Below are 16,023 nucleotides of genomic sequence, written 5' to 3'. Positions count from 1 at the left end.
GTCAATTTCATTCTCTTTTCGAGCAAAGAAATTGACATATTCTAATTTCCTTGAAAATATTTTCTTCATTGATGGAATGAGGTAGGATTTCAATTTTGCACCTCTTTCAGAACTAAGGCGTTGTGAGATGTGGACTTACGGTTTAACGTGGGATCCCAACCACATGAGCTCCGATTGGTCTTTTGTGTCAAACATGCGAATGCTAACCACTTATAAACCAGGAAATTATTTTTTTACTCAAACTAACATAATATACAATAACTTTAGAACCGTGACAAAACTTAAATTCTTCGGTTTTACGTCCCAAAGTTATACTGTATAGACTAAAGGACTCTGCGATGATCAGAATGAATGAAGTGGTGGAATTAAGAAAGTGAAAGGAAACTGGAGATCCCCAAGGGGTACTCATGAACACGAAGTTTGTCCAACGCACAGCCAACCTAGAGCGAGCTGTATGAACTCCGCACGCCAGAGAAGAACTTTCACCATTGAGGCATCGAACTTTTAAGAGATAGTACAGCAACTTTTCTTATGGTGGTAGAAACATGTTCGTCAGGAATAATTTAGATAATAAATCCACAAAAAGACCATGAAACATCAAACGTAGTGTAGTCAAAAACTGGTGTCAAAATCGTCAAGGAAACCTATATTATTTTTATTGCTATTTATTTGAACACATGCATAGATTATTTCTGTTTCTTGTGTCTTCGTAATATAAAAATAAGAAATTGAAAATGCAAAATGGGAATGAGGTTGGATAGTATTAAGATGGTAAGCATATAATCTTATGTCAAAATTCACCACCAAAAGGTTACAGTTTAAGTTAAAGATTCGGGTTTTAAAAATGCTACTAATATTAAGGGAAGATGATTAAGAAGGAATTAATTATATTAAACATACTGGAATACATGTTTCTTCAATACATGTAAATTATAATATGTTCAATACGACGTTTCTCCTTCTTTTATTTTATTATGACTTCTTCCATCGTTTGTGAAACGTACATATAATTTTAAGCAACACTTCAACCACAAAAGCTGCAATAGAAACGGTAAATCCAACACCTAATATAACAAAGAAACCTGCTATTTCTTCGAGCGTCAGAGATCGAACTGAATTATTGTCCTTGAATTTTAATTCATAACTGCGTTTATCACTCAATTCGCAAATCCAATAGTTAAATATACCTGACTCAAAAATAGTTAAAACGAATGGATTGAATGGTTCAATCAGGGGAGAGTTTCTGTGAAAAAGAAATGCAAAGCTGAAGCTATATTCACTATTCTTCATTAGACGCAGTTTCTCCAGTGCACTTATATCAAGAAATTCTGCTCCAGATATGTAGTTTGCGTAGAAGACTTCTGTTGGAATGGCGAGTTTATCCTCTCTTACTAAATTTGTCAGCAGCTGTTCATTACGGGTCGAAACTTGATTTTTATATATCTTCTGAAGATTAATGTTACCTGATTCTTCAAACATAGTCTCCCAATTGTCAGTAGTGCTGCCCCATTGAAGACCAGAATTAATTAGTTCTTGTAAAGTATCAATTGGCGGTTCATATAAGGGCAATGTAAGGAATGAAACAAGGTTGCAATTGTAAGCTGTTACAACAAGAGTAGACGTAATGAACAGCCATATAATGATGTGTCTTAAACATTCATGGCCATGATTAGGAATAGGAAACCCAATATTTATCCGAATTGAGTTCATAAGAGCATAGGTGTAGTCCAAATAAGGCTCTCTTACTCGGAATACAGACAGGTGATCTTGGAGAACAGAGAAAATGTGTATGACACAAGAACTGAACATAACAAATGCAATAATGAGAAACCACAAGTTTTTCTTAAAAGGAGAAAGTATTGACCATAGATTGTGTTTCCTTTTTGGAGCAGGAGTTAGGAATTTTACGAGCGATTGACCATGTGGAATAGCATAATCGAAATTAACATAGCTACTGTAAGTAACTGGAAATGCTGGAACTCCGACTTGATATTTTATGTTCTTTAAGCTGCCTGCTAAACTTGGTACTGTGTAATTGTCATCTGGAGTACCCCAAATTTCCTTCAAGTCAATAGTCCATGTGAAATTAAACATTTTGGCAAAATAGTACAGTACTCGATACTCCAAACCATCATAAGAGCCATCCTTTATTATTACCCATGGATTTAATATAAAGGTAGGCAAACGTATTGTAATATTATTTAAATTTGAGAGTTTATCTAATTTGTAGCTCAATAAATTAATTTCTTGCAAGCGCTTAGGCATTAAATGATCTGTCAGGGTATGAGTCATCAAACGTAGTGTTCGTTTGTCTCTTTCGTTTCGACTGTCATGTAATATCAACATATATATGTAAGGAAAGAATCGAATCCTAGGACATTTGAGATAGTTTTGTAAGGATATTTCGTTTCTTGATGTAACTATGATTATCGTTAGCGTTTTCCTTTGAACTGCTATTCTTGTTGCTGTATAAATGAGATTTATGCTTGCACAAATGTCCTCTGTTGAAATGATTATTGTAGTGCAAGCTTGATTTAATGAATCAATCAACAATTTAGTGATATCGTTGACAGAACTATTGCTTATTATATATTTTGGCGACAAAATACCATATATTGAATTTATGAACGGGTCAACACCTTCAAATAGATAGTTCCTCCCATCGATGAACATAGTGCAAATTGTTGTACTAAAAAATTCTAGAATGGAAGTTTCGATCAAAGAATTTCTACCCTCTATATTCTTAAATATGCTCCATTTGGACATGTAAATTGTTTCCAGATGAAGTACGAAGCAAATTAGAAAGCTGAACATCCTTGATGGTAGCTTCATGATCTGTAAAACAAAAATGGAATTCATATACTGTGTTACACTATTAGTAGTCGAAGCATAACACACTAAAAATTAACATAAAATTTAAACACAAGAAGAATTAAGCGTAATCAAACCTTTATATTAATCACCATCAAGTCGACCCAGATAACGTCGGAAAATGTAATATTTTCTACTTCGAAAGTAAAAATTTTAAAAATATATATATATTTGACTTACGAAAGAAGTTGAGTGTCAATTTTCTATATAGACTCTGGACGCTAGAACTATCTGAAGCACTGCTGTTGCTTTCCGGCTTTCTGTTTCGGGCTTTTTGATTCGTTAACATATCCAACTAACAAAATAAAACTACTGATATTACTTTCCCACTCTGTTCTACCACAGTTCATTAATACATTCGCTGCATATACTCTTCTATATGTGCTTACCACACATCTACCTTATCATGTCGATGTGTATTCGTCTTATCTCCGATACCATTTGCAGAAAATTCCTGTGCAGTATAAGTAAAAATATTTTGCAAATTATTTGGTTGTCTTAGCTTCATAAAGTAGTGTATACTTTTCTTAATTATCAATAGTTTTCTATATTTTAAACAAATTGTTTTGTATCGACTGAATAACAGCCCAATGTAAAACTATTATACTTCATCTTACAAACTTCATGCTATATGTTTCTCATTGATAGGCTATAACATAGTAACTTTACAGCTTGTTTCATGGTCTTGAAATATATATACACAAACTCTTTGCAATAATTTGGTCATGTTAGCTTCATAATATTTGTGTTTACTATTCATAATTGTCAATTGATCCTTCTTTATTTTACTTTTCATTTTTTTTTTTAATTTTACTTTTATATGTTACTTAACCACATTGATTCTGTATTATTTTGTAACTGCCCACTGAACCTGTAATTGAATTGCCAATAATGTCTTTTTTAAAATATAGGCGGAAGAGCACGCACCTAGAATTCAAAAGGTTGGTGGTTCGCGCCCACGCCGGAATACCTTTTCTAGTTTTTTATAGACTTACCTTAATGTAAACAAATTTCGCATATAGTCAATTTAACAAATTTTGGGGGAGAAAGTTTGTTGTGCGTTGGCATTTCGTCGCGTCTCAGCCGCTAGTTATATAATTTTCAAAACGGAAGTGGCACCGCGAATCTTCTCTGTGGGGCCGCCAATTTTTGGCGAGATGTCCCTAGTTGCCCATCGGTGGTCCACCAACGCTTACGGCATGGCGAATTGTCAAGTGGCGACCGCAGTTTCGAATTATCGGTAATAGTGTGTTAGGGCAAACGCCATATTACATATTAGAATTGCAATGTGCAATTAACTGGGCAGTCGGTAATACCATAAAATGGCCGACTTTTCTGATTTTCGAGGAGACATGTTTGCTTAAGTCAGTTTTGTGGGCTCTGAAATACATTTTACAACATTTATGGTATGTTTATTCACTGTTATTCCTCACTTCTTTGTTTCAGTCGCTCAATTCTTTATCTGGGTAAAATGAATTTCCAAAGATTTATTGTAACTGCACTTGCGCATTACGTTAACATGGACAATACAGGAACATAATTAAATCTGCGATGTTCATGTTTACACAGCTTTGCATAACTATTAGGCCTAGACATTATCTGAGACAGCAACATGGTCAGTAATATTACTACAGCGGAAATTTCGGTGACTTAGTGGCAGAGCGTTCGCCTTCGGTGCTTAGGGTCCCTTTGTTCGATCCAAGCTCAGGCCGTGTGGATTTTGTGGCGGACAAACACCGTGCTCGTGGGTTTTCTCGTGGTTCTCCCCTTTCCTTGCACTTTCTTCAATCCCCTATTTCATTCATTTCTCATCATTACCGTCTTCTTTAGCCTAACCGGCGTAATTGTGGGACGTAAAACTTAACAGCGCAAAGTTAACAAAATATTGTCAGATATGGAGGTTAAAAAGACTAAAACAAGAATTGAACTATCATTCATTTTTTTTTTTTTTTTTTTTTTTTTTTTTTGTAAAAATGTTGTTAATTGTGAATTGAATACTCAGCAAACATAACCTTTATTCTATTACATAAAACTAATACTTCGTGATTTCATTTATAAAAATTAAGAAAAGAAGTGTATTCGTAAGAGTTTTAGATAGCCTGCAGATAATTAAAAGTAGCCCAAAAACTAGCGTGTCAACCCATTTGAAATTTTAGTAGCGAGGGCACTCTAAAAATCAAGCAATCCTTTACTTGTAGCCCAATCTGACGACACTGATTCTACCAAGAAGTATTATTCTTAACTAAAGCAAGAAAATTATATAAAAGTATGGTATATTAAGTCTAAACATAACGATCTAGCATCTAATTTATTTGTTAACTTATCATTCATAATCTGCGGTAACACATATTATTACTAAATGTATTGTGAAAACACAACTCTGAAACTAAAAGCGCCTACCTAATTTTCCTACATCTACACGTAGGTTGGAAGTAGTTTCAATTAAGTTCGGAAATATTTAGTTTATGCCCTTGAGATTGTTCTAACATAACTGTGAAAGTACTTTGTTTGACAAATTGCGCGACTGTGAGCGCAAATACATGTTTGCGATACAATATGATAGCTTGGACTTCAACATTGCAATATTTGATTAAACGAATGGCATAAATGTTAATCAATAGGATATGTCAAATAAGACATCGTTCTGCCTGTAATTGAAGAAAATATGTGTGGTTTGGAAAAGATCAACACATATATAGAATAGAACTAATATATATATATATATATATATACAATAGTTCTCTATTCTGTTTTACGCAAATTACTACCTATATGATATAGTTTCTTTATCAGCTTAGAGTCTTAATTATTCAGGCAAATCCATGAGCAAACCTTCCGTTTGTATAACAGTCTCATACACTAAGAAGAAAATAAATCATTCCGACAATTACAACATTGGCAAGTGTTCTACGCAATTACTCTAGAAATGATCGTTACAAATTGTGACCTCAACGGACCAATACGTATGTCTTTCTACTAAGAAAATCAGCAGCCTAGAAATACATAAAGAGCGAACAATTATACCACTAGTAAAATGTTCCCATGCTAGGGTAAACATCTAATTCCCACTCTTATATTAATTTTAGGATCCTGAGTCAGATGCAACTACTTTCAAATATATCCATCCACAGAATCACGAGGAAACTGGATATTTATATTTAATAACATCCGAACTTTGTGGCCATTTTCTCATGACCCATGAAATTACTCAAAGTTGGAATATTTATATTTATTTATTCCCAACTATGTTATATTTACTTATATCTTAATCTTAAGGCCATTTCCTCATAGCGCCATAAAAATTTCCTCAAAGTTGAAATATTTATATTTATTTAGAGTCATTGGGGGTGAAGTCGGTAGTGTGTAAGGTATGACGAACTGACAACATCGTGTTGAGGCGAGTGAAGGAAGAAAGGTTTGTTTTCGAAACAGTTAGTCATGCTGTATGAGCGAGGGTGAGAAGAAGGAAATTGGATCGCAGAACGAGCATACCACCAGACTTCTTTGTGTGGAAGGTGAGTCACTCATGCCGTTTATTCTTGCTATTATAAGTTTCGTTCTGGAGAACCTAAGGTGTATAATGAGCTGCACGTGTAGTTTTGACTTGCGCATTTTTTCGTGAGGTAAGATAAGGTTTCTGTGTAGAGAGTACATAGTTGTTGTCTTGATGTTTATGAACTAATAGTAATTTGGCAGAGAAACAACGGGGTAACCTATGTGGGGCGAAGTCGGTACTGTTGTGTGGGGTGAAGTCGGTACGTCTTTTCCATGCTTGTAAAATGAACATTCAGCATGAAAATAAATACAATGTTTGTTGTAGCTGTGTTTGAACCTAACTTGGCCTTAAAATGCACTCGACAATCAAACACAGTGGCATAATCAGAACAAGGGGTCAGGGAGCACCAGACCTCTCCTGTATGAATGGTGAAAAATGCATGTTTCAATAAAGTAGTATCCATGTAGAAGATGTAGTATCCATGGAAAAGAGCCAGGCAGGGTACGGAAATACTTACTTCCCCCGATCATATTTCACAGCTGACAGGGCAACGAGCTAAGTTTGCACATAGACCTACACCTAGGTCTCTTCAGTTGGCGGTGGCAAGAACTCAATACAATGCGGCACGTACTGCCGATTTTGCTGACAACAGGAACATATGTGGGTTTTGTGGACGACCATACAGCAACGAGACAGACTTGGAGTGGATACAGTGCCAAAGTTGCGACACCTGGTATCACGAATACTGTGTCGGTGCTTTTTATAAAAAACAGTTTGTTTGTGGAAAATGTTAAACTGAATGTTTGTTGTGGAACTTTGTGTACAGACAATGTTGAATTGAAAGTGTGCTTGAAGGTGGAAAATTTCTAGTGATGATGTAGTGGGATATAATGGTTTATGACGAAGTAGTGGTACCTAGTAGAACATATGATTAGTAATAAACATGTACCCAGTTCACCCCATGCACCTACCGACGTCACCCCCACAAACGGGGTGAAGCGGGTAAGTCGCAGACTTTTCTTTTTCTCACTTTCCTCACTTTATTGTTTCACACTTGTACGTCATTTCCATTGAGTTTATAGTAAAAGATTCACTGTATCTAGCATGAGTTTTAATTTTCAAATAACTATCTGCATAAGCACAGTGTAGTGCATTTTATCCTTAATACACCGACTTCACCCCCAATGACTCTATATCCCGACTTTGAGACCATTTTCTCATGACTAAGGCTCGGAATTTGAAGACCTAAAGAATGCCTAAACCGGACCTATAAAAAGACCTAAAATATATTTAACAAAGGACCTAAAAACTGCGAAAATGGACGTGAATTTAATTATGATTACATATATAATGAATATAATGGTCAAGAAATACAAGATTCTCGTAGGTTAATGGTCTGTCTTTCTTCCACAAACTGAAATACAAACTAAAATAAGAAAACTACCCCACGAACTTCGTCGCGCTCGGGCACAGGAATACGCTGTTTGAACCATGGATGATTGGAAAAGGGTGTGTTGTTCCGATAAATCAATGTGTGTGCTACTCCTCTCGGACAAGCGTGTGTATGTGTAGCGCCAACAGCAGGAAGCTATGGATCCCTCGTGCATGGCGCATACTGTACGGGCGGCTATATGGGTTGGGGATACTTTTGTTGGTTTGGACTGGGACTGTTTGTGTGTATGGACTACAACGAGACATCCTTTGTGTACCTGCAGGTGTTAGAGATTCACGTACAGCCTATAATGCAACACTTCTACCCACACGAAGACGGCATTTTCCAGGATGGCAATGAACGGTGCCACGAAGCCAGGACTGCACTTGCTTGGCTTAAGGAACATTCCACGGAGCTGTAGCACATGAGTTGGTTCCCTAACTCACCGGATCTTAATCCTATAGTACATTTGTGGGATGTTGCGGAACGAGCTCTTAGCACCATGACCCCTGCACCAACATGTTCGGGTTCATTGTGTAATGCCATCAGAAATATATGGCATCAGATCCTCGTGGAAACAGATCAGAAATTACCAGAATCCATGCCACGCCGTGTTCAGGCCGTCATCTGAGCAAAACGGATCAACAAAGTATTGGGTAGGTGGTCGTAATTGAGTGAACATTTAGTGTGGTTGCTACAAATTTGAATTACATTTCTTTAAGTGCAACGAACATAATACGCCCTCCATCAATCACTGCAACTGATTTCATTTTCTGCTTTGATCAACTGCAATGCAAGCTATAATATATGTGGTTGAACACTTTTTCGAATTTTTCATTGTGGTAGTCTTAAATCTACTCTATCGTTGCTGCGATTGTAATTTTAGAAGCCATATAAGGTTGAGGGAAAACAGATATTGTGAAGATTGGTCCGTAAGAGATCTTACTTATTGAAATTCAGTTAAGTATTCAATGACCGATGAAGAAAGACCTGTATTTTTCTTTCTCATTGGATGTAAGTATTCTCGGATAGATGTGGTGTTAATAAAAGACTCAATTGGAATTCTCTTAACTGTTATCCCACAAACGTACCTAACGTAATATAATGAATCCCTCCCATAGGACGAAAACTACCTGTGTTATCAAGACTTCAACATTTACATCAACATTATCAAAAACATGGAGAAATCCATCTGAATGAATACCTGGGGAGCCAGCGTTAATGATCGATGTTAGGTAGATTGTGACTTCACGGTAAGATGCTCACACTCCCATGGATGAAATATGTTTATGAAATATTTTGAACCGTATAATGGATGTAGATTTAGAGCAAGGCTTGTCTGCATGTGTGACAGAAACGATTTAGGTCTTACAGCAAATATGAGAGCCTGGTTTATAAAAACTCACTTACTTTCAGCTTTCTGGGATTCACTTGAAGTTGTTATTTCGTAACTTGTGATGTAAAAATGTCAAGACTTTCTGGAATAAGATTAATAGCGAATTAATCGTATTCCTAAATTTGCACTTTCTTAAGTCACTTTCTCCGTATCTTTTCGAGCACATCGCCTTTTCTTTGTATACTGGCTTCATGAAAAGAATGTACATCATTTTTAAAACTAAGTCTACAGTGTTTACGTTAAGTTCATTTCCACTAATTACATAAATGAAATAAAAATTATTACGTTTTTTATATTATTAATGTTGCTCAGGTATCCTGGAACAATATGAAATGACTGCACTCTTTTATATTATACTGAGTTCATTCATCAAAATGATATGGGAATCTAAATTTAAAATTAGGAACGTTACTTTCTACCTTTCGCTATTAATTACGGTAAATGATATTGACAAAAAGAAATAGTAATTTTGAAGCTCGAAAATGATTAAATGTTGTACAATCACAAAACGCTATAAAGAGTTATGCATTTTAAATTGAAGTTCAGTGTTTGAAATGAAACACATTTGGGTTTTTTATCCAGGCATATTATATATTTTATACTTCTTTTTTTAAAAAAAGTGACTGTGAATAATCATATAGTGATTAAACCTTTCAATGCTTGCCTTTCACTAAAAAACTGCTAATTTGTAATTAAAAGTAATGTAAATTTGTCTGTGGATTTTTTAAAAGATAAAAATCTACATTGATTATGAGCATGTAAACAAAATGTTACGTTCTAGTTGAAGGTAACAAATCAGAATACTAAAGGCATATTAATATATGCCTACATTTCAAATTATAAACCAAAAGCCCTACAGAAAAAAAACTACTAGATACTCATTAAGTACTTCTCACTTCTACTGCACAAAATTACTTTAGCACACACAAACTTCATAAATCTCCCACTGAAACTGACTCATGAAGGTAGACAGTGTCAAAGCCGGATTAGGATGCGCGCCTTGCCGGCCCGGCGGAACGACTTTCCTGCACTTGGTCCCTAACCAACTCCATGGACATCGTTCCCGTTCCTATAAACCTATTAATGCGTATATCATTCTAAAGCTAATAATACAAGCTAAAAGTTTTATTAGAAACATTTTGTTGCAGAGTTATCAGGTCTTCAGTAATAATAACAAAAATGTTGAACATTATATTGAAAAATCTACTTTTTCAGATATTTATTTCAATAGCGCCATATATATTTACTTTAGCTAAAAGCACATAAAGACATGATTTAGAGAACGTAATATGAGGAACCTAACTTTAAAAAATCATATTCATACGAGCTGGCTTAATCGAGTTATTGACATTTTAATGTAGGTATGCAAATTTGTATGTTTAGGGCCGTGAGGGGGAAGGCAAGAGGGGGAGGGTTAGGGACTTTTGAGGAAATACTCCTCTTGTGGTGTTGTAATAACTGGTAAAGCTTCAGCTTCTTACTAATTAGTCCCGACAAAAGCCTATTTTTTTGCCTTTATTAACTGGACTAACAGCAGAAGTTTGCGTTCATGGCATCTGGAATAAAAGGTTTATTGATTACCATATTCATACTATCACGTATCTGGCTGTTAGTAGATCTATATTTTGTTAAACGTTGCATGTCTCATGACAGAAATAATATTTCATAATCAATTCATGAGACAAGATAAAAGAAATACTATAATATTTTGCCGAATTTCATTCTATTGGAAATCTTGAAATATTCTGCTTTTGCCCAACGAAAACAAGAAAATGAACATCCTTTTACTCCCTTCAGGATACGTACAGTATTTTAAAATCCTTTCTTGCCCTTTGATCACATGTAAAAAGGAATATTCTGTCATAATTCTGTACCTGTATTGTACGTTTATTTCTCAACCAATAAAACTGCAGATGGTTTCCTTTCAACACGTTCCAACAGTCACCTTGTTTGAGGTTAATCTATGCAACTTGCACTTTTATCATCCACATAGTACTCCATTTAACTAAAACATCATTGGATTTTGGAATATCATTCGATTATCTTTCTAGAAACCTGGTATCACTGAATTTTGTGGCCAGCAGCTCTGTAAAGCTGCGCTATCCATTAAGAAGTTTGAGCCCGACCCTGTGTCTATTTCCTGTTTCTAAACTTAATGGGGCGTTTACACTTGGTCGATTTAGTCGCACGACTAAATCAACTCGCTGCATTTGCCACTAAATCGAAGCAACTAGGCCGAATCAGATCGATGGATGTGTTCAATTATTTCAACCACAGAAAATAGAACGTCTTTTAATTCAGTTGCCAGTCGATTAGTCGCTTTCGATCAACAAGCGATTAAGTTGAATTCCCGTTTACACGGTCGATTAAGTTGAAAGTGACGTCAATTCAACAGAATCGAACGCAAATCGACTAAGTGTAAACGCCCCATAAAAGAATGGCAGATTTCTGAAAATAATGAACTGAGGGAGTGATATCTTGTTTGGAAGACCAAGATATATATATATATATATATATATATATATATATATATATATATATATATATATATATATATATATATATATATATATATATATATATATTGAAAGCAGAAGAAATGTACCAAATGAAATGGAATTAACGGGAATTACGTTGAGAAATGATTATAGTGTAATTATAAACAAAATTCATATGAAACGTAAGAAGAATGAAATTTGAAACAGATTTAATTATTTTACTTGCCGTACCCTTGTATATACATAAAGCACTGTTTTCTCTAAAAGACGAATCTCTATTTCTTTCCCTTTCTCCTTCTCTCTCTCTCTCTTTCCGTCAACGTTATCAATTAACTGGTGGACAAAGAACTTGCACAAACCCTGTTAGTACTTTCTGCATAAGAGGGTTTAGCAACAGCTAATGATAAAACATTTAAAAATTACTTACCAATACAATTAACATGTTTAAAAATCGTTATAAAGATATATATATATATATATATATATATATATATATATATATATATATATATATATATATATATATATATATATATATATACTCTGTGTGTGTCTGTAAATTTGTACGTATATAGCCTATATACTCATTTGGCTTTTTCATACTTGTCAACCGATTATTATTTTTAGTAGTATTAGTGTTGTCATTATTAAAATAATTATTTTGTATTACTTTCATTTTATTTTATTCCAAACAGAGATTATGGTAAAGATATAAATACTCGTACTTACATATACAAGTAACATCTGTGAAAATTAAGCTAAATCGTTACAAAAATACAATATTTTATTAATAAAGTTTTGATAACTAATCTGCTCCGTATTTGTAAAAATATTTTATAAAGCCATCTTCAGAGGTCACTTCAGGAGAAACATTCCAAAATTTAGAGTTATAGTAAGGGCCACAAGGAAGGTTTGGCTAGTTGATAGGGTCACTTAAAAGTTGTTAAGAAGAAAAAGGATGTGGCGCCTATAAAGAAGAAAACAAAGAAAAATCAATAGGTACTCAAGAAGGTGTTAAAGATAAAAGAATCATTGTGAAACAAAATGCAAAATCAATCATTTGGGTGGTATTCAGGGAGAATTCTTTAAACAAGTCTTAGTCACGCGATTAATCAGTGTCATATACCTGTACTAAGGAGCATATACTTTTTAGTATTCAGGGTCTGTTTGGAGTTGAACGAATAAGTGGATTTCGGTATGATTAACTAACATAACCCCAATGCAACGTGTGAGAAAAATAAATGTGCGCATTTGTAGTCTTTAAAAATTGAAAATATTTGAAATACAAAATTCGAAATATTTTCTTTGTAGTTTGAGATCACAATAACTTATAAATAATTATGAAATCGGATTATAATTAATTTATTGATTTCTGAGGAATGTATTATTTATAGTAGGAATAAGTAGTTAATTCATATTAGCGACAATAGAAGGATTATGTTGTAATTATAAGGTAAGATCATTTATCGATCAGTTATATGTATTCCTCAGAAAACTGGAAATTTTCTACTCATCTTCCACTGTTCACTTTAAGAAACAGTTCTGTTATTATAGAGGACGCAGCTTAGTAGTTGGTTCATAGTAACTCACCCGATGAGGAGAAAGGAAAGAAAGATAGTTAATTAATTGCCTTTGTATTCTCATGATGTAAGTTTATTGTGGCTTAACCAGGGTACTCTCTGATCTAAATTAATTAATGACATGTGATTAACTTACGAGGAAGGTCCATAAACCGTAAGAGTTGAATTTTCATGAAAATTAGTGACAAGACTCAGTTCGAGATGCTAAGTAACGTAGTAATAGTCACTCGATGCGCAAATGCTTCGTTGAGCTGCTACACCGACGCCATCTTGAATTCCAATAGGCAATGTCCAAGAATACCCTTTTGGCATAAAAATGAAAGTTTTTGGTAGATCTGACTTCAACATTGTAAACCGGGATAGTGCATCTATATGTGGGAGTACTTCCAGTGCATGATCGCCATCTTGAAAGGCGCCATATTGAATCCCGGTCAAATATGATAAATAGCAAGGGGGTCATGTGGGGTATCAAATAGCACTGAAATTTACTCCTGAATCCATTTCCGTAACCAATGTTTACATATATGTTTTCAGTTCAGAGTTAGGAGCTCTCTCACCTACAGGAACATATAAAAACTGTTCGAGTTAGATTTGTGTTATGAAACATGGTCGTGCGAGTAAATGTAAGGTTTTAACTAATGCATTAGTAGTCATTTGATCCACAAGAGCCATTATAACAATAAGATCTTGAGCCTAGTGAGAGAAATCATTAATTAAATTGAAATGCCTGTAGTGAAAAATGGAATAGCAGCACTGTAATAAATTATACGTATTTCAAAGTGTGATGGAATAGACTGGTGGTCGATGAAACACTTGTTTAATAGTGCTGAAGAGCAGAAAATACCAAATGAATTGTTCAGATATATATATATTAGAAAATCCACTATAATCAGTAGGTCCAGGTCTCCCTTAGCGTAGCGGGCAGAAGTGTGGGACGTTGAACTGAATCAAACCAAAAATCTATTTTAGGCAATTTTACATGGTCCATTATATTGTGTTTCCTTCTCCAATCTTGAAATCTTACGCAAATTCCCTCATTGTTGCAGAAAATTGCGTTCCTTTCCAATACTCATATTTGACAACCTATAATTTACCGTGCATATTACGAAGTTAAAATTCTTTAATGCATTTATTGTCAGTTTGTCTAAATAAAATCGATTTATCGCTGACGCATTGAACAATGAAGGGAATTTAAATTATCAGTTCACAGCCTATACTTAGAATATACACCTGAAAACTTAGAATTCACTTTTTCCTGTGTCTGTTCTGCTATTAGTGATAAGATAATGCATACACACCTGCTAAGAAGAGTGGCAATAAAGATTGTTACAAGATTCAATATCAAGTTGCAATCCATAAAAAGATCCTCTTCTTGCTTTTTCCATTAATATTAAATAATTAAACATCTGCATCTTTCCACCTTTAACGATAAAACACTAGCTTATAATAAGGACAAGACTAGTTTTTATATCAAAACTGTGATAAATAACTAATTGTAGCAGGTGTTTCGAGGATTTATTTATTATTTAAATCACGTACTTGACAACTCAATAAATTCATTTTGGGATTTGTTTATTCATGTGCTTTAACACTCACAGTGATATATATGGCTCTTTTTTGTGTTTGAAATACTCCATGGGAATGTGCTGAATTTTCCCAATATTGTACTCCGTACTATTAAAAACTAACAAAGTGGACTTATTAGTTCTCTTGACTTTAGACTATTGTTTAGGGTATTAAGACATAGCACGCAGAATTTAGTGAGTTTTCCTACAGGCAATAATTGCAACATGTGTGTGCAGTGCGGTAAATGGTGTCTGTCTCCAAATGACAAACGGTAGTAGTACAGCAATTTTGGTGCGGACAGGCGTCTGACGTTCGGTACGAACGTATTTGTTGGACCAGTGAAACATTCGTTCCATGCATAAAATGCAAACTATTAATCCAATAAACGTAGTCAACATTTTAAATCAAGCAGAGGTGGTGTCGTGAGTGAGAATGGGGTAGAAGATAAGATATTTGCAGGTATATTGCTTGCAATGATAACAAGCAAATATGATTGTAATATTTCTCTAACAGTGAGTGACACATTAGATGTAGACACTGACAGAGAGAGTGAGCGTGAAGATTCGACAAACGAAATGGATTTGGAACAGATAACTAGTCTATCAATTAGTGAAAGTGAACCTTCTACGAGCGAGTATGAGATGTCATCTCCAAGCCGGACAAAATCTGTACGTGTAACAGAAGCTGTCGTTAAAAAATACGAACAAATTCAGGAGCATTGTTGCATTGTTGAAAAAGAATGGGAAACGTAACACTGTTGCAGCTGCAGCGAAGAAATTCAAATGCAATATGGCGTTTGTGTATAAGGCTTTGAAATTCCGTAACAAACCTCCTCGCTCTCATGTCACGTCACTACTAAAATACGAAGTACTAAAAACATTCAACATTCATCGCACTAAAGGACTTACGGTACATGATTATCGTTTAAAAGCGTGGATGTTGCTGATAGCGAGGAAATTGGACTATCCATTCCGTGCTTCTCGTTGTTTCATTAACAAATTTTAAAAAAGAGCACATGATTCGCTCACGTAGGATTACTCAATTTGTAACGAAGAAAGATGTTGAAAACGAAGCTGAATTACTTGATAATGCCCAAAATTTTGTGATTAAAATTAATAAAATAATACATGAGAAACCGTACAACAGTGAATGCATCTTTAATACTGATCAGTCTAGGTTCGAGT

The 16,023-nt window shown here is 34.6% G+C and overlaps 1 protein-coding gene across 1 annotated transcript; it reads right to left on the bottom strand.

Moving 5' to 3' along the window:
• Positions 1 to 972: 972 nt before the first annotated feature.
• On the bottom strand, positions 973 to 2,094 carry LOC145661433 (glutamate receptor 2-like). The gene has a single exon (XM_081726738.1). It carries the CDS (start codon positions 2,092 to 2,094, stop codon positions 973 to 975), a length of 1,122 nt encoding a protein of 373 aa, XP_081582864.1.
• Positions 2,095 to 16,023: the final 13,929 nt, after the last annotated feature.

Source organism: Thermobia domestica, chromosome 10, assembly GCF_964235325.1.
Source record: "Thermobia domestica chromosome 10, izTheDome1.hap1.1, whole genome shotgun sequence".
Lineage (NCBI taxonomy): Eukaryota > Metazoa > Arthropoda > Insecta > Zygentoma > Lepismatidae > Thermobia > Thermobia domestica.
Note: the sequence above shows the minus strand (reverse complement) of the source record. Positions and strands in the feature narration are given on the sequence as shown.

Bases quoted from the DNA above. Each gene is read 5' to 3' on its own strand.
- LOC145661433 (XM_081726738.1), bottom strand. From the start codon at position 2,094: ATGTTTAATTTCACATGGACTATTGACTTGAAGGAAATTTGGGGTACT.